This window comes from Amblyomma americanum, chromosome 3, assembly GCF_052857255.1.
Source record: "Amblyomma americanum isolate KBUSLIRL-KWMA chromosome 3, ASM5285725v1, whole genome shotgun sequence".
Classification (NCBI taxonomy): domain Eukaryota; kingdom Metazoa; phylum Arthropoda; class Arachnida; order Ixodida; family Ixodidae; genus Amblyomma; species Amblyomma americanum.
The window spans coordinates 29,573,047-29,593,313 of NC_135499.1; the positions used below are offsets into that span (position 1 = coordinate 29,573,047).

Consider the following 20,267-nt stretch of genomic DNA (forward strand, 5'->3'; position numbering starts at 1 on the left):
CTTAACCAGGGCTAAATCACAGCCAACTTTTTGCTTGAAAGGAGCCAATTACTGTTTTCGAGACCCTGACATCGTTCCCAAAAAAAAACATCCACTTCACGAAGCGTGGATTACATGCGAGCACCTGCGTTGTCAAGAGGCACACGGCACACCACGACCCCCGGCACCATAGAGTTTCTTACTCTTTAACTAGAGGGAAAGCTGGCGGCGCTGCACCTCAGCCACCATGGGCGCTCAAAGTGTCGTGGGCCGGAGAGCTACTTGGTGCGGGACAGTCTGACTTTTTCGGGAGCGCAGAGTGGCGTACTGAGATGTACCATTCTGTCCACAGCATGCCCTGTGCGCAAACGTAGTGCGCAAAAGCCATAGTAGCGAGAACACAACAGCATATGACACGAATAAAAGGTTTCTGTTTTCCGAAGTGGCATTAAAAAACCTCTTAAACTGTTTAAGCAATATTTTTTTAACATATTTCTTTTTAAAAGTGTGCCTCTTAAACATGAAATATTGGTTTTTATGGAGTGCAATACTTGGCCAATAGAAGAGCAAGCCATGTCCTATGTTGGGCAAACTTAACATTTATATGCTTTTCTGCTCGTTTGCTGCAATTAATACACAGGATATTAAATGTTAGGGCACTTTTGATTACTGAACAACATTTATTTTTGCATTATTTTTTGGCCAAATATCGTGGTTCTGCAGTCGGTAGCTCTCCGTCCCATGATGCTTAGAGCGCGCATGGTGGCTGAGGTGGTCTTGAGGAAGCTCCATGCAAACTCCCATAAACAGGACGCCAGCTTCCCCTCTAGGTAATAATAAAAAACTATGTCCGGTACAGCCAACAGATGAACAACAAAGAAACGACATCGTGACGTCGTTTGCCTAGAGTAACGAAGCCAGGCCGTAGCCATGCGCCAAAACCAAAGCCAAGCCGTAGCCACACCACAATAACGAAACCAGAACTTCGAGCAACTTCAAAAATTTTTGTTTCGATCCGCAAATAGTACGAGGCGGAAATTTAGAATGCTAATTATGAGAAAACAACCTTGTATTATGCGCGGGTTTTTACAGCAGTCCACAGACTAATGCTCTGTCACATGGGCAAATTAAGTGTCATTTTCAATGAGTGACATTTGCGTTTAGAGTCATTCCTATTGTGTCAAACAAACTTTAATAACATTTGCTGCAGAATGCACTCGGTGCAAAGTGAGTTTGGCAAACTCGCCGCACATTCGTGGCAGACGAAGTATGTAGCAGTGTTGGTAGCAGTGTTTCTAAAATAGAATACATACTGCTGGTGTGTGTGTGTCACCTTTCACATGGTCTATGCCTTTTTTGCGCTCAAACATTTCACAAGAGCGATATGCACCAACTTGCCCAAAAAGTAATTTTAATGAAAGACAGTTATCGAGGAAAACAGCGTTTTGTAAGATGCAATAAATTTATTACCACCTTGTTACATCTAAAATTATTTTACGCCAACCGTGAGATATATATTAAAAAAATTACAACAAATACTCTTGTTTACTGCGCAATGTTTGTTGAGACAGCAGTATGGCGCCAGTAGTTGGTATGATGCCAGTATACACAGATCAAGACTGAATGACAAAATTGCAAAAAAAAAGGTGGCAGTAATTAGCTTACATTTCACTTAATTGCTAGTCTATCAGTCTTAATGAAAAAAAAGGAAAGCTTTAGGATGTAGCTAAGGTCTTGCTGAAAACACTGATACCAAGTTCACTATAATCAGTTCATGCAAACATTATCAAAACTTCCGAAAGGCAAAAACATTTGACAAAAAAAAAGAAGGCAGCGCCTGTTGACACTCGCGTCACCAGCGAGCTTTGGGGGGCTAGATCGCTGCTGACATGCACGTAAATATGTCATACCCACGTGACAACCTTAAAACGCATAAAATGAACTTAAACGGTTAAAATATTGATTTATAGCTTAAATATTTGCGTTAGAAAATCAAAACTGTTTGTTTTATTCTCTATTTAGCTCAATTTTTTAAGAAACACATGGGCATAGGAGGTTATGGGTTTGAGGATAGTTGAGGCGAGGCGGCCACGAATGGAGGCGGGCTTCTTTCTGTGGATTTCTCGTAGCGGCACAAATGAACTTCGTCCGGACCTTCGGTTCAAAGGTAGAAGGCCAGAATGAAATTATGCGTCTGAACCTGAGGCACAATTCCATGAAGATGATGGTGCTTTCGTGTCTGGGAGTGGAGGTGCGCGCTGAAAATCCATGTGCTTACTTACAGCGGCACAAATGAATTTCGTCCGGTCTGTGGGTTTGTCCTGCTTTCTCGATGGGGTGTGACAACGTACCCCATGCCGGGCCCATGCTTTTACTTCCCTGTCGTACCCGAGGCTTCCGAAGCTGCTGCTGGCCAATATTGGACGCCTGTGTAAGGAAAACACAGTCGTCATGCACTTCGGGTCCTCAATCGGTCTCAAGGCCCCATCGCAGTGAAGAGAGGTCTGCGCCAAGGGTGCCCGTCATCGCCATTCGTAGCTGCGAGCGGGAGCTGCGGAGGACTTACATTAGACAGCTGGTGTGGATGACTACTGCTGACTGCCGGGTTCAGCCTTCGCGGACGATCTAGTACTTACGCAATCCTCCTCGGATTTGCAGCGTTTGCAAAACATCTGCAAAAATGACAATGCGCGTCTGAACCTAAGGCTCATTTCCAAGAAGACGGTGGTTGTCCGAGTTCAGAGTTTCGGTGGCTGGGAGTGAAGGTATGCGCTGAAAATCCGTGCACAGCCTACATGAGGCTAGATCCGGCACGTTGATCTGCGGGTTCAGCCTTCTTTCCTGCATCGCTGATGCCTCTATGGATAATCTACGTGTTTCGCGTCCTGTGGAAGTTTGCACATTTATCTGTGTGGATGCTTGCAAAGACTGTATTGTGCTTCCCAGTAGGCAAGAGAATGGCTCAAGAGACAACAGCACGAGGTTGGCCGAACTTCGCTTGGCTGTCGTGGCGAGGCAGCGGACAAGGAGTTGCAGGGAGACCTAGGTCGGCCCGGGCTTCAGGCTCGAGAAGCGTTGATTAAGCTAACCTACAAGGGGCTTCTCCAGTGCATATGTAATAACTAGTTGGGCGTGCCGAGCGTTTGACCACCTGGCCGCAGTGTGCCTTTGCACCCCATGGACAAAGGGTGTTTACCATCTCGAAAAGAAGTGCGGCTTTTTTCGGGAGCGGGTTGAAAGCAAGTTCTCAGCAAAGTAGCAAACAGTGCTTTGCAGATGCATCGATGCTTGAGATAAGGAGATGTCATGGGCTGCAATAAAGCTTAAGACCGCATTCTTCCCGTATAGCCTCCAGAAGTAGGCATCCCAGCTTATAGTGCTCTACCATGAGTGTTGCAGCAGCCTCCTGTTTGAGGCAAGAGTGGGGGGCTCTGCAGAACCTACAGTACTGGTACTGATTTCATCAGACAGTGGAGAGTATGCTTTGCTGAAAGTGTGGGGGAAAAAAGACGAAACCACGGAACGCTTGACACTCTGCTGCCAAGGCAACTCTAGTCCGCCATGAATGTCACATTGTAGAGTCACTTGAGTCTTCTTCATTGCCCACCCAGCCAGGGGAATTTGATCGCAATCACAGCCGCAAACATGATATCCGTGCCCCAGTGGAGGCCATCAAGAATCGCATTACTGAGTGATGGGGTGCTATGTGCCGACGATTCTATAGTCTGTTTCATACATCAGGTGCGACACTGTGCAAGGTATAGAAGTAGTCCGCATGGGAAAATAAAAGGAGGCATGTTACTCTGCACTCCAGTGGGCTTGGCAGCATCGCCCGGAGCATGATGCTAAACTTCGTGCTTTGCTTCGTACAGGTTTTGCTGGGACTGCTCGGAAACACCGGCGGCAATCCTTCACCCATAGACGGTTATGCCTGCAGGGTGACATCAGCAATACCGCTGCAGCACCTGCCTGATTGCTCGACAGACGCGCTGCATCTGACAAGACTACCGCACGTGGAGAACTGCGCTGTGACGTGCACATTGGAGCGTCCGTTCGGCACCACAGCGACCACAGTGACATCGTCTGAGCCCTATAAAATCCCGGTCCGTCCCTCGGCGCCTTCCAGTGGGCTTGGCAGCATCGCCCGGAGCACGATGCTGAACTTCGTGCTTTGCTTCGTACAGGTTGGTGAAAAACGACTTTCTCATGATTCTCTCAGAAGCAATTGTGTTTTTTTGGTGGTGCTGCCGAGCCCTGGCCTTGTTAGTCAATGCGTGATAGAATCGTTGCGCGTTATTTGTTTGCTGTTAAAACTCAGCGGCGACGTTGAGGAAAACCCTGGTCCAAATGCCGATAAAATAGAACAACTTCTTACTGTCACATCCATAAAGGCTTCCCAGAATCTCTTAGAAACAGGTCTGCAAAGTGTGCAAAGCCAGCTTTCCGAAATAGAAACTAGTCTTGCCTCCCTTCAGCTCTAAAATGAAAAGGTACAAAAATGCGAGGAAGCCTTGAGTGCAATGGGCAAACAGAACAAATGAAGAGCAAACTTGATGATTTTGAAAACAGAAATCGCAGGAACAACATAATTTTTGGCATAGAAGAACACGAAGGCGAAAATACTGAGGAATTTGGAAAACGGGTCAAGAATGACATATTCAAAGGCACTCTAGGCATTGATGTTAGATCTATCGAGCGTATCCACCGGCTAGGAAAAAGTAACGCAGATCGGGCACGGCCTGTCATACTCAGATTATACGACTTCTCCGAAAAGCTAAAAATCCTTCAAAACTGCTTCAAACTGAAAGGTAGCGACTGGTCAATCACCGAGGACTATTCCGTACCGGTTCAAGAAGTACGCAAGAGGCTAAGGCAATCATCCAAGATAAATCGAGACAATGGTGATAAGGTGGCTCTGATATTTAATAAACTAAAGATAAACGACGACCTGTACATGTGGGACAAAAGCGGAAACAAGCGAGTGCTGCTAAAACATGCCGAGCGTGCACCAGCCAAAAGTGCCGCAGGTAGCAGCGACTGACCACAGGCTTCAGCACCATTTACACTACTATGTTTCAATGCCAGAAGTATCGTTAACAAAACCGATAAATTTGAAGAACTGTTGTTGCTGTACTCGCCGGATGTAGTTGTAATAACAGAAACATGGCTACATTCTGATATACACGACTCAGAAATAGTTCCCAGCTCCTACGCCTTGATCCGCTCAGACCGCGATGGGCGAGGGGGCGGCGTAGCCATAGCAATAACAGAGAACCTTGTTTTCCAGAAAGAATGTGGCATACCAAACCATGAAAGTGTCTGGTGCACTGTCAACATTAAGGGCAATTTGGTGCTTGTGGGCGGTATATACAGACGACCGAATGCACCGATTACCTTCTTCAAATGCACGACTTCCTTCATAGCAAATTTAACGCTCGCGCAAAATTCATCGTCACAGGCGATTTCAATTTGCCAGGTATCGACTGGACGAACTTAGCAATCGGAAAAACGAAATAAATAACTGCGAAAAGCTTTTGGATATAATGTTTAGTTTTTCGCTATCTCAAGTGGTAAATGAGCCAACGCGTGTCCAAGGAACCGCAATTTCCGTACTAGATCTAGCATTTGTGTCTAGTTTTCTCTGCCCTGAAATTAGTGTGGAAAACGGGATTTCGGACCCTAAATTGCTCTTTCTCACTTTTCCTCACCTGCGCCACCACGCTGATCGTAATCACGGTAACTCTTTCGTCACTATTAAAGACTACAGCAGGGCAGATAATGTAGGCATTATAGATCATCTAGAATCAATCCTCGACAGTTTTTCTTGTGCAGATTCCCGCTGTGTAAATAACCTATGGCTACAAGTAAAAGCAGCGATAACACAGAGTGAGGCAAAATTTGTACCTACAAGGATAAAACGGACAAAAAGGAAAACCCCGTGGATTACACGTAACATCATTCATCTGAAACAAAGACTACAGCGTATGCGCAGAAGAAAAGGAAATAGTTTTCAGATAAGTGAACTTGCGAGCAAACTAAGACTGGAAATTAAGAACGCGCGGGAAATGTTCTTCTCAACAACTTTATCTAATTTTATTACTCGAGATCCAGGAAAGTTCTGGTGGTATTTATCGAGCCCTGAGCCCCGTGTATCACAAATGGAAATAGACGGTAGAGTGGTTACAGACCCCCATGTTATCGCAACTTCTTTCAATCAACATTTCCAGTCCGTATTTACTCGTGAGTTTGCTACAAGCGCCATCATAAGTGAGCCACAATCACTGATGCCGGATATCGTGATTACCGAGACAGGTATAGTGAACTCGCTTTTGCAGATTGATGTGAAAAAGTGTCCTGGTCCAGACAACATATCAAATACATTTCTGAAGCGATACGCGGAACAACTGGCCCCGTTTTTGCACAAAATTTTCACACTTTCCCTAGAAACGGGCGCCCTTCCGTCCGACTGGCTATGTGCAAAGGTTATTCCAATTCATAAAAGCGGCAGCAGACTATCTGTAGATATGTATAGACCAATTTCATTAACTAGCTGCAGCTGCAAGCTATTAGAGCATATAATCAACAAATCCATAACAACGTTTTTGGAAGAAAATAACTTAATTTACAGCAGACAACACGGCTTCAGAAAAGGACTGTCAAAAATCACTCAGCTATTAGAAATAACAAATGATTTTGCACAAGTGATCGATTCCCAGCTTCAAGCAAATGCCATTCTGATCGACTTTAGGAAGGCATTTGATCGTGTTCTACATTCTAAATTAATCGACAAGCTCCGTACTATTGGCACTAACTCAAAAGTAAAAACCTGGATAAAATCTTACCTCACAGGTCGCACGCAATATGTTGAAATGAATAATGCACAATCCGAACGACTGAACGTTTTCTCCGGGGATCCGTCTTGGGACCGATCCTTTTCCTAATATATATCAACGATATTCATGCCTGCGATGAACCGGGAATAACAATAAGGCTTTTCGCTGACGACTGCGTTCTGTACACTACAGTACGTAGACCGGGCGACCAGTTAAAATTAAATTCTTCCGTAAATAACATTGCCAGGTGGTGCGAAACATGGGGAATGGAAATTAATATCAACAAAACGTCTTGCATCTCATTTACCCGTAAAAAAGTGCCTCTTGCATATTCTTACAATTTATCAGGATCTAACATAATGAGGGTGGATACGGTGAAATATTTAGGCGTAACATTTACCCATAAGCTAAGCTGGAACACGCATATATCCAACACGTGTGCAAAAGCATTCAAACAGCTCGGGTTCCTCCGTAGAAAACTGTCAGCAGCTCCTCCTCATGTAAAGCTAACAGCCTATATTACCCTCATAAGGCCCATCCTTGAATACGGCACCATCATTTGGAGCCCCCCTTCTGTCTTACCTCAGCGATGAACTCAAAAAAATTCAAAATAAGGCCCTCCGGTTTATTTATTCTTGCTACTCACGTCATGACAGCGTATCTTCCCAGCGAGCTAAAGCGCGTATCCCTACCCTTGCTTGTCGGCGACGCGTTGCTTCGATGAAGTTTCTTTTTATTCTTTACAATGATCACATAAGACTTGATAGAAAACAGTACATCAAGGCACCTTATCATCGTTCGAAGCGATTAAACCATGAAAAGTGCATCAGACCCATCCCAACGCGATGTAACACATATAAATTCTCATTTTTTCCGTTAGCGATTGAAGAATGGAATAATCTGCCTCACGAATTCATGGATGACGTCTCTCTTGACATCTTTTTGAAAAACGTAGAGTCATTTTTTGAAAAACAGAATTTACAATAAAAAGAGCAAAAGAGCATCGTGTTGACCTGATTGTATCGCTTCGTGGTTTCGTCGTTCTCCTTTCCAGTGTTTTAAATGCATCAAAATGAACGTGTATAGCAATGCGCATGTCCTTTGACCGTTGATGGTCTCAGCCTACTTGCTATGGTCTTTTCTACTGCAGGCGCAGGTTTTGTATCTCTTGTATGATATACTGGATATGCTATTGTTTGTATAATTGTCCCATTATTTTGCCCACTCCTGTAAGAGCCTAACTAGGCTTACAGTATGCTTAAATAAATAAATAAAAATAAATAAATAAACTAGTCTGTAGCTTAATGGTCTAAGGCACGAGAAACCGACAGCATGTCGTCGGCAATAAGAATGCATCTAATCAAGCTCATGACAAATGTATCATGTAATAGACCTGCAGGCAAAGCATTTAGTTTCGGTGAGAACTACTTTTTGGTCGCAGGTGCAGGCAGCGCGAACAAGAGCGCTAGCTTTGACAGCATTGCACCTGATGTATGAAACGGAGTGTAGGAGCACCTAAAAACACTGGTTGGGGGTGTAACGTGGCAACAGATCACTGAGCTCATGATGTACTGCTGTCATTGTACATATTAGTGTGTGTGTTCATGTGTGTGTATGCATTCTGTGTAAGGAGTGATTAGCCGTGTGTGTGCACGTGTTCTGCATACTGTGGCTGGGCACCGTACTGACGACACCCACCCCATTCAAAGGGCAAGGTTATAGTCATCATCATCATCCTGTTTTTGCTGCGCATGGCTAGTGGAACCAGCGGACTATCTCGGCTGGGTCAGCTCTCCATTGTACCACAGGGAAAAAAAAATTCTTTTCACAGCATCCCGGATCATAAGGATGCACATAGCAATTTCATGGAGTGCGATTTGCAACGGTGCAAAGGGCTTCGGTGGCACACGAGTGCTCGATAGCACTATGACACCTCAAGCTCGTCAAAACAATGAAAAGTTCTTTGTGCGTGCCTCACGCGTCGTTTTTCTGGCAGGTTATGAAGATTATGTGATGCCTACAAATACGAAAGACCTGAAGTGTTCTGAAGCCGGGCTGTTTATCCGGCTCTCATTGGTTACCGTCACATAAAGCGAGGTGTATATCTGCGCATGTTTTTGCAACTAAGCTCTCCGGCAGTGCACCCTGTAATAAAAGCCACAGGCTCTTATCTATCCGACTTGTCTCTCAAACGAAGGCAGGCTCTGACCAATCCTTTGCAAATCCTCGATTATGAACTGTTTTTGTCTACTTGTGCAGTAATTAGATCATTGCTTCTTATCTGATGAAGTGACAACTGCAGTTGGAAATGGTGTGTTGAGCCAAATGCATATCTTGGTTGCACATAGCGGGATGTATGCGCAGATGAGAAATGCTTGGACTGGTTGAAGGTTGCTTTGAGTTCTGCTTTCCGAAATGCTTGAGTCTGTTCTTCTAGCATATTAACGAGAAAAGGCTATGTACCACGTTTTCTTACCAATGTCTTCACAATTTTTTCTCTTCTTTGAATCCCTTTCGCAACATTTTATTTTTTTGTTGCTGTTCTACCCCCTTTCCTTATTTTAACCGCCGCGTTGCGCCAGCGGCCTTGTCATTCTGCTCCCGGCCATGGCGGCAGGACTTCAGTGGAGGATGAATTCAGAAATGCCCATTTACTATACGTTGCATGCACAAGCTAAAGAACACCAGGTGGTCAATATTAATCCGGTGTCCTCCACTACGGCATCCCTCCTAGCTCATGTGTCGCTGAGGGACGTTAAACCACGCAATTTAGAATTAAATTTTTTCCCCAATTTCTAGGGAGCTGAAAATTAGTCTTGTGTGAAGAAGTTTACCTTCATTCTTCCCACACGCAAGTAGGGAAGCATTTACAAATGTTTAATGTACGGTGTACGCTGTGTGACTGGTGCCATAGGTAGAGCACCAAATTGCACGAGAACATTAATTTCCTCCTTATTACCCTTTGAAAGGATAGAGCACACCAAAGAAAATGCCTTACATATCTGAGCTCTAAGCCACTTCTGCTGTATCCCAGAGCCCTAAAATACAGTTGCTGATACGACTTACTTTGCAGTTCTTTTAGTCGCTTAAGTATGCCTGCAACACCAAATTTAAAGCAGGAACAATATAGCTGCAAAAGCGATCTTTTGTTGCCAGGCTCAGCCCAAATCTCCGAAAACTAAATACCTCCATTGAAACAACCGCATCCCACTAGTCTCTGAACCAAGAGCAGATTTTTATGCTGAAAAAGTGTTGTCTATAAAAAGAAAATGTAAGTTCTGAATACCATTTTGTAATTACTGTGCAAAAACAACCATATGTTACATGAGACAAAAATAAAATTGTGATTTCTAAATTTTGTTCCATGCTTCTTCATAAAACAAAAATCGCATATGGCATGAAAAGAGCTATGCACCTCATTGGCATAAGTTGTTACAGATATGGGCATGTGACGGGCACGGGTAGACTTATGGGTCACTTCTTGAGGGGGTGGTTTTAGGGTAAGGGGGGAATCTCATTTGGACCGTGAATTTTTGGTGCCTTTTTTATCTAAAAAAACGGGTTCAGGATGGTTTTCCTATGTTTCTTTCGTGAGAAAGTGTTCCCTCCCCACACCTGCATAGACCTGTCCCTGGGGCTCAGTTTGTGTCAACAGAGGCAATTTTGGCAGTTCTGGGCATCAACAGCACCTTTTAGCCTCAGATAACTTCCACCTTCTAACAGGTGTTAACTGAGATGAAGACCATCTAGATTATTCTTGTTCCTGTTTAGTGTGAGAAAAAAAAGAATGAAATTGAGAAAAATATTTATTCCTAAGCATGCAGAGTCACATGACGCCGTCTTCAAAACAGGTGTTGCAATGTCTAGAATAATAAAGTGGCCTGGGGAGTCTCACTTTTATTGGGGCATTTCGTAGTATGGCTTTAATGCTAAGAGAATAAGAGTAGGGTGTTTGGCAGTTATTCTCAATTAAGCTATGAAAACTAAGTAGCCAGCATTCCTCAAGAGGGCATAACATCTTGCTTGCACTCGCTGGTGAGGCAGAAACTTTGAGGGTGAAAGGGGGGGGGGGGGGGGGGGGGCAGAATTTCAATTGAGGACAATGCAGTGAAGTATAGGAAATAAAATAACGGGGTAACAGTAAAGGATATGAAGAGATAAGATTTAGGGAACAAATAGGAGTTAAGGTTATGCTAGCTGGAATCAAGGAAATGTGCACAGCATGTAATGTGGAGAACAGATGACTGATGATCCAGTATATTAAAGGAATGTATTCCAAGCCAAGACAGGCACAGCAAAGAGTCAGGTGGGTGAATAAGATCAGGAAGATTGCAGGAATAGGGTGGCCACATCTAGAAGCAAGAGGACATGGCTAACAGGAGGGATATTGGAGAGATCTTCATCTTGCAATGGATTGAGTTCAGCTAATGATATGAATTCAGATGTTCCAAGGGTGAAAGTTCTATGCCTAGAAAAGACATGCTCCCTTGAACTAGCTTTACTCGTTAGCAATGGAGTTTCTAGGAAGCAGATGATTGCAAGCATCAGCATTTTAATGGCACAAATATAACATGTTTCATAAACTAGCCAAATTTGGCATTTTAAGGGCAACCGCATAGGTTTTAGAAATCGGCGAGCTTAAAGAAGTCGAATGTATGAATCTTGAAGGTAAAGCATGTGAAGTCCTTTCAGGCTAGCATTTTAAATGCTGACATAATCGCAGTCTAAAATCCCGACGGCCTTCAAGCTTCACCGCAGCGCGCAGCGGCGGGCGCATCATGATATCATTGAAGGTACTGGTACAATTCCAACGCATAAACACTTACTTTCAAGGAAAAAAAATCCAATGCCATCAGACAAAGGCCGCCGACCATTGTTTGGCGGCATCCAACGAGACACGGCAGGGTGTGGTCGACGACAGCGGAAATTTGAATTCTTACCTTCCGTGGCCTCACACCAAGCGTCTCTGCACTCATTTGGTCTTGTGACGAGGTCTAAAATTTAATCGTCGATTACGATGCTATTTAAATGCCAGCACCAAAACTCTTGGCATGCTAATTACCTACAGCCAAAATAGATTCGAATCCTTGAATAGCACGGAAGTCTCAAAAAGTGGTGCAGTCACCCTTTAAGACTACATGTACAGTGGACGCCCAATAAACAAAACTCGGTTAAATGAAAATTACGAATAAACGGAATTAAGCAGGGTTACTTGGTTGGTTTCGTATATCTGCCGCAGTAAGATTCTTCGGTTAATTGGAACAACACCAACGTGTTACCCTCGGCTAAACGGCACGAAAGTTAAAAATTTGGAATCCTCCCGAGCATATTTGTGCTTGCATATGTCAGTGGCAGTCTCGCAACCATGAACAAATTCTTCGCAGCCAACAATATAGCCAGGACAAGCCAATCCAGTAAGTCGATCCATTTTGTTTTTGTTGTCGTTCTGCGTTAGGCCTACATGCGATCGGTGTTGTCGGTGTGTCGACGTGATGGAGAGCGTTAAGAAATGGCCAGACAAAGCGCTCTCGCTTGAAAAGAAGTTACAAATTCTGCAGGAGCTTAAGCAAAGTTCCCTTTCTAAAACAGAACTCGCGAAGAAGTTCGACATCCCGAAGTCAATGCTTTCGCAGATCATGAAAAACAAGGACACCATTCAGGGAGCTGTCATGTCTGGGACCTTCGCTTCAAATCGGATGCGTATGAGGACGACGCCATATGAAGGACTAGAAAAGGTTCCTTTTCTATGGTTTAAACTTGCGCGGAGTGCTAGTTTTCCCATAAGTGGACCCATTTTGATTTTGGAGCAGAAGGCGCGGGAGATAGCCCTGTAAATGGGGGTTGAGATTTTCAGCGTCGGCTATGGATGGCTTAGCAGATTTAAAAAACACCATGGCCTAGTCTTCAAAACCATCTCAGGTGAAAGTGCTGCAGTGAATAGAGAAGTCTGCGCGGACTGACAATGCGGATGGCTGCAGGAGATTTTAAACACCTATGAGCCACGAGACGTATTCAACGTTGATGAGATGAGCCCCTTCTACAAGGCGCTTCCGTCGAAGACTCTCGCCTACAGAGGCGAAGCCTGTACAGGTGGGAAGCGCAGCAAAGAGCGCATTACCGTGCTGGTGGGTGCTAACATGGCAGGCGATGAAAAGTTAAAGCTGCTGGTGGTAGCAAAATCGAGACACCCACGTTGCTTCAAGGGCATTCAAAATCTTCCTCTGGCGTACACTGTGAATGGGAGAGCATGGATGACAACGGCAATTTTCGAAAATTGGCTGCGGGAGGAGGGCGCAAGGTTTACGAGGCAGGGCAGGAAAGTTGTCTTCATCGTAGATAATTTCCCTGCCCATGGCCAGGTGGAAGGGCTGAAGTCCATCAGCCTTGAATTCCTCCCTGCCAATGCAACTGCTGTGATCCAACCAAAGGACCAAGGAGTCATCCAGAAAATCAAGGTCCACTACCGCCGCCAACTGCTTCACCGCATGTTGCTTTGTGCTGACAGTGGAAAGGATTATATCATTGACTTGCTGTCTGCTATCCGTATATTGGCCCACGCCTGGGAACAAGTTCAGGCAACAACAGTGCAGAGGTGCTTCCACCATGCAGGCTTCGAAGCACACAGTCCAATACCCTATGAAGAGGCAGGTACTGCTGATGAAGAGGCATACACTAAATTTTTCGCACGAAAGGACTATGAGGACATGGATACAAAAGTACGCACCTGTCGCGAGTAAAGCCTTGAAGAAATTATTGCAGAAGTGCAAGCCGAGAACCTCTCTTCCTCCAGTGATGAGTACGAGGACCCTGTGCCCTGTGCAGTGCCAAACAGCGCAGCTAGGGATGCAGTTGCGCTTTTGCAACACTACTTCAAACGTGAAGGGTGCACAAATTTTTGCAAAGCCTTTCAAATATGCACAGTTACTTTGTGAAAAAGCAACTGAAAAATGTAACACAGACCACAATTGATACCTTTTTTTCTTCACACCCACATCAGTAAGGGCTGGGGCAATGTAAATAAATATTTCTTCATGAAATATGCATGCTTTGCTTAAATTAAACTTCTGATAAATGGAACACTTTTTGAATCCCCTTCAAGTTCCGTTTAAGAGCAGTCTGTTGTACATTAAGCACAATTCTGAGTGTACTCTAAACGCAGTGTGAATGCTACGCTTATTAACAGTTCTATTTCACCTTGTTTGGTCAGCCTGTCAGAATGCTCTGTAATTTCATATCATACCAGAGCTCTGTATGGGTCTGATGAAAGCCAATATTGGCAGTGTGTGCTGTATTAGTTTATAAGAATACTAAGCCATCTGTATCAGGAGTGTTGCGTTACGGTAGGACAATTAAGCCGTGTTAGATTTCGTTACACCACAACAGCAAGTGCAAGCAGTAAAGGTAAAAAAAATTACATACAGAGCACGAAGTAGAAGAGAGAAACAACAGTGTCAGATGCAACCACGTCTGCAAACTTTCACGAATATTCATTAAAACACATAGCACATTTCCCTACCAAAGGACATGTGAAAAAACCGGAATGCACACGTCACATATTAACACGGGAAATACAAGGACGCTTACAGCAAATATTCTTAGTGTTCACAGACTAGATTCTTGTACTGGAAAACCTGTTGAAGTTAGTTTCTTTATTAATCATGGGGCTGCATGATATATCATTTGTCAGCCAAGTTCTGTAAGGCTGAAGCAGAGGTACCAGTATACTTGTTTTCAAAATTTACATATGGTGACGCGGTTGGCTTGAGGGCCAACAGTTGAAAGATAAGTGGTCACGGTGAGAAAATTTTTTTTTTTTATGTTTGATGGCTCTGCTATGTGTGAGGTAAACCAACATTTGCTATGTAATGTACAGCTTTCTATTGCAGCATGTAAATTTGATTTTGGGTAGGTTAACTTGAATAGTACTGCCCAAGGCAAAGGAACAGCAGTTTTCCTGCCTGAATATATTGAAAAAAGGGCCACAATTGGGTTTTATCGCACAAAGCAGATTCAAGTTTTTGGATAACAGAATGAATCACGGGCCTGTTGAAGAAATTTTCTGGTCAAAGGCTCTTTTCCAAAGCGTTTGGTGCCATAAGAGCTGGAAACAAGGCCTGTGGAAAGCTGGTGCCTACCCAGCAGTGCTGGGCATTGAACTCATCACCCTCCGCATGCAAGGCGCATGCTCAAATTTCTAGGCCACTGCCTGCCAATTACTAGGTAGTCTTACAATTTTCTCGGTTAGGGTAATCGACAACCCAAGCAATGTAATTTTTTTGAAGGAAAAAAATTTGTACCACTTCCTTTAACAGAGTAACATGCATGAACATTTCACTTCTTGTCAAGGACATGTAGATAATGCGGCAGCAGTGGTGGTGTTGTTAAGGGGCAGGCCAGATTAGCCTTGTGTTTAAAATTGCAGAATTGGTGCACCTGTATTTAATAGTCTATAAACAAAATACTATTACAAGATTATGCAATCGTAATTTGGGACCCGTTCATGAAAACAAATATTGATAAAATTGAAAAAATACAAGAAGAGCAGTCAGTTTTGTTTACAATAGTTATGGACATACATCAGCGACTAACCTTTTGCATAAGGCTGGTTTGATACCATTAACCGAAAAGAGTCGAGTCTCTCATCTCAAATTTTTGTACCAACTTGTAAACGGTCATTTTAAGATTAACCTTGGTGAAATCATCTTTCCCTTCAGGTTACAACACTAGGCAGCGACACAATCTCACAATTACCCTTTTTAGCCCTCGTAAAAATTGCTTGAAATGTTCTTTTTTCCCAAGAACAGTAATGGACTGGAACCGGCTTACCAACAATGAAATTTGACAGCGATCTGTGGCATCATTTACTAGAAGTCTAAGTTTTCCCTAATTTCTGCTTTGTTGTTGCATTTTGTTATACTTTGTGGGGACCTGCCCTGCAGCCCCCTGAGTTTGCTTTCCCGCGAGGCTGAGCGCATTTCCTTGTCAGTTACATTAACTGGCAAGAGAGGGCGCCGGCATCGCTGCGCGGGAGACTGCCGAAGCCAGCGCGCGGGAGAGGGGGGCTTCGGCTGGGATCGTCGGCACGGGTGGACGTGTCGCTCGCGGCTCTGCTCTTCGCCGGCGGGGCGAGGAAGCGACGGGGAGACAGGCTCCCGTACTCGTCCCGTCCGGCCTTCGGAGTATATATCCCTTGCCCTAGCGCGGGCGAACATTCACTCGGAACCTTGCTGGTGAGTAGGACGTCCTCGATTCATTAGCGTACCTTGTTGCTAGCTGCCGTTATTGTTTCTGTAGCAATAAATGCCTGTTTGTGTCAGCCAATGTGTCGTTCCTTTGTTCCCTCAGAGCAAGGCCCGCCGTGGCCGACGAGCGCTCGGTAGCGTACGCGATCACGGGGTGGGGTTAATTAATATTGTTATTTTGATGTGTGAGCTTTTTTCCTGAGCTTTTGAGACCTACGTATCATTTTCTCTGTTTATTGCCGATGAGCGGTTGTTCATTACAGTGACTTTTATATCTAAGCTTTTAAGAGCGTGAGCTCTTACTCATCACGTTTCAAGATTTCGTGGGGTCTCTTACCACACTGAGATCAAAGCGCCATCTGTGGCTGCAACTAGAAAACAGCGCCATCTACAATAGCACTGTAGAAACAGGCACCTGCCATGTGCCAATGATGACGTCCCGGTCCAATATGGTGGATAGAGGTGGAACTATGTGAGTATGACGTCAGGGGACAAAATGGCAGCATAGTTCTGGTTTTTCGAATCCAAGATGGCGACCATTAAAATTGGTTGTGCCCTCTCATCCCTTCCCCCCAACTGCGACCAAAAAATATCCTAAAACAGGTAGGAAAACTATCCCGTTACAGGACCACTATACATGTACTACTGCTACTGCTGTTGCTGATAGGAAGAAAAGGAAAGCGCACGGGCCTGCCTACTGGCTCAAGCAGAGCCACGCTCGCTGCCGCATGCTGAAAGTAGGAGAGTTAAACGATCATCGGCGAGCAAAGATAGAAAGAAAAGGCACGTGCTATTATGCCGCCCCGGACCGATCCCGGAGGCAGTGCAATACCATGCCGCCCCGGACCGATCCCGGAGGCAGTGCAATACCGGGCGGACCCTTGCCAGAGTGCTTCAAGCCAAGCACTCCACCATATTCCAAAAATAAGTTTAATTAAGATATTAAATATACTATGCAGCAGATATTAAATATACTATGCATGTATACATTTGTTCCGCTATATATTGTCGCCGACAAACGTAGGGCGGCACGAAAAAAAAGGGCTTTTGTTAATCCGAAGGCCAGAAAACCCCAGCAGCGCGCGTTCGAACGGGAACGTCCTCTTCTTCGCTCCCACACGAGCCCAGACATGCCGCTCGGCCGCATGGCGGCGCTCGCAGTGTGGCATTGCCCCCCTCCTTTCAAGAGGCATCGCCTCGATGCCTCCGGCAAGGGGGATAAAGAGTGTGGAGACACCGAAAGTGCGATGGCGTGTGGCGGCAGCACTGAATGTGAACTCCGGGAGGGGCTAACGGGCGTAATACGGTTTCATGCGGGACACGTGGACGACTTCAGACTTGGGCGGGCGAGAAGACCGGACAACTCCTTGCGGGTACACTTCATAGTTCACATCGCTGAGTTGACGTAGCACCTCGTAGGGACCGAAGTAGCGCCGCAGAAGCTTTTCAGAGCGACCGCGCACACGTATAGGGCTCCATACCCAGACGTGCTCGCCGGGTTGGTAAATCACCTCCCTGTGGCGGAGGTTGTAACGCCGGGCGTCAGTTGTCTGCTGGTGGCGAATGCGTTGTCGAGCAAGGTGGCGAGCGGCTTCTGCATCGCGAACGAATTGGTCAGCGCCTGGGGCAGACGAGGGGGCCAGGAAACGCCGCAAGCTTCGTTTATCTGTTGGCTGGGGAAATGCAGCAACAGCGGCGGTCTTTTCTGGGTCGGGGCTAACGCCCTGAGCGCTCACAATGTGGCCAAGAAACTTGAGCTCCCGAAATGCGAAGTGGCACTTTTCAGGCTTGAGAGACAGACCCGCAGAACGAATTGCTTCGAAGACGGCACGCAAACGTTTCAGGTGCTCCTCGAACGTGTCGGAGAAAATCACGACGTCGTCGAGATAGACAAGGCAGGACTGCCACTTCAGGTCAGTTAATACGGTGTCCATCATACGTTGGAACGTCGCAGGGGCTGAACACAAGCCGAAAGGAAGCACCTTAAATTCGTACAGCCCGTCAGGAGTAACGAAGGCGGTCTTTTCTCGGTCACGTTCGTCGACCTCGATTTGCCAATAACCGCTACGAAGGTCGAGTGACGAAAAGTAGGTAGCATGGCGGAGGCGGTCTAATGAGTCATCAATGCGCGGCAGTGGATAGACATCTTTTTTGGTAACGTTATTGAGGCGTCTATAATCTACACAGAACCGTAGGCTGCCGTCCTTCTTTGCGACGAGGACAACAGGTGACGCCCAGGGGCTCGTCGATGGTTGTATGACGTCGTCGTGGAGCATTTCGGCAACTTGGCGGCGGATAGCATCGCGCTCCTTCGACGAAACACGATAAGGACGCTGACATAGCGGTCTCTGGTCACTGTCGACGATAATACGGTGCTTAGTTATTGGCGTCTGGCGAACCTTGGATGTTGATGCAAAACAGTCGCGGAAAGAGTCAATAAGGCTTTCCACGCGGCGTTTCTGATTGGTCAGAAGGTCAGGGTTCACGTCGGTCCTAATGGCTGTTGCAGTGTCCTGTTCGGCTATTTCGGGAGCCGTTGTTGATAAGGCACATTGGCCGGCATGTTCGCCAAGTTCTTCAAAATGGGCAATCACCGTGTTTTTCGTCAAATGTTGGGGTTCACAACTAAAGTTTGTCACTAAGAGCGTGGTACGCGCGTGAACAAGGTCGACAAGGGCGCGAGCAACGCAAACTTGCCGAGACAGTAGCAGCGACATATTCGCTTCGGCAATGCCCCGAGTACCGGAGCTGGTATCACACTGGACTGTGACAAACTTGCTTGCTCTCGGCGGTATCGTTGTGTGGTCATCAGAGATGCGTAATGGTGCTCTGTGCGGCTCGGGGTCGGTATCAACGGCTCGCTGTGTCGAAAACGATACCAATTGCTCATGCAGGTTGATGACCGCCCCATACTCTTTAAGGAAGTCCATGCCGAGAATCAGTTCTTTAGAGCACTCTCGTAGCACGGCGAAGGAGCCTGTGAAAGTTGCACCGCGGATCTTTATACGGCTGGTGCAGACGCCAACCGGCGTTACCACATGGCAACCAGCTGTGCGTATCTGCGGCCCATGCCAAGGTGTTAGAACCTTTCTGAGGGTTGCGGCTAGGTTACTACTCATGACAGAAAAGTCGGCTCCGGTATCGACGAGTGCAGATACGTCATAGCCATCGGCGGCAACAAGAATTTCGGCGGCGGAAACAATTGTTTGACAATTTGTCGGCGAGGTTTTTGGTGCCGTCGTCGATGGGGTCGTCGCTGAGGTTGTCGGTGAGGTCGGCGGTGGGATCGTCGCATAAAATCGTCGGATGGAGGCTGTTCACTGTCTGCGGCAGCGGCGGTCCTACCCCCAGAGGACGCCGTCTTCAGTTTTCCCAGCGCGGGGACGTACCTCTGAACTGGCCAGAGGATGACGGGCGGCCGGGCGAAGAGAACCGCCTTGGGGATGGCGATCGGGACTGGCGTCGCTGCGAGGTCGAAGATTGCACGTTTTCAGCCAAGTACTGTTCGATATCCCGTGGTCTTTCACCGTAGCGTGGTCGAGGTGAGTCACGTGAAAACCCCCTTAAACCCATCCTGCGGTAGGGGCAGTGGCGAAGGATATGGCCAGGCTCTCCGCAGTGGTAACAGAGCGGCCGATTGTTAGGCGTACGCCAAACGTGCGCTTTGCTCACGGGGGGCCTGAACTCCTGCCGCACGGAGGGTGCTGTTGCGATTGGCTCCTGCAGGTATTGCACAGGAGCGATGGGGGAAAAGGCTCGCATCGCTGGCCCGGGACTTCGTAGCGCCTCGCTGTACGTCATAACGGAGGGCGCCGGGTGTGGAGCTGGGGGTGGCTGCACAACTCGTCGGATTTCTTCGCGGACCACGTCCGTAATGGCAGCGACGCTGACCTGTGGAGCTTCAAAGCGAAGTTTCGCCAGTTCCTCGCGCACCAGGCTTCTTACAAGTTCCCGAAGGTCCTCGGCGGGCAGCGACGTAGGCGTGTACTGGGACTGGGAAGAGGCTGCTACAGTAGCCTGACGTCCGAAGTGGGCGCCCCGTTCCTGTAAAGAGCGCTCGATACCCATTGCCTCCTTGGTGAAGTCGGACACTGTTCGTGGCGGGTTACGGACCAGTCCGGCAAACAGCTGCTCTTTTACGCCACGCATTAAGTGTCGTACCTTCTGGGCTTCGGGCATAGCAGGGTCGGCCCGGTTGAACAGTTGCGTCATG

At 46.4% G+C, this 20,267-nt stretch overlaps 1 protein-coding gene across 10 annotated transcripts in view; it reads right to left on the reverse strand.

Annotated features, from left to right (window-relative positions):
- Lrch (Leucine-rich-repeats and calponin homology domain protein) overlaps positions 1 to 20,267 on the reverse strand; it is a 314,440-nt gene that overhangs the window by 173,246 nt on the left and 120,927 nt on the right. For 5 of the 10 annotated variants that reach the window (XM_077657188.1, XM_077657195.1, XM_077657193.1 and 2 more), the window contains exon 7: positions 13,537 to 13,626. The exons of the other annotated variants lie outside the window; for them this stretch is intronic. In XM_077657188.1, the coding sequence (XP_077513314.1) occupies positions 13,537 to 13,626 (90 nt within the window). The remainder of the gene's footprint in view (positions 1 to 13,536; positions 13,627 to 20,267) is intronic. 10 annotated transcript variants of the gene reach the window in all.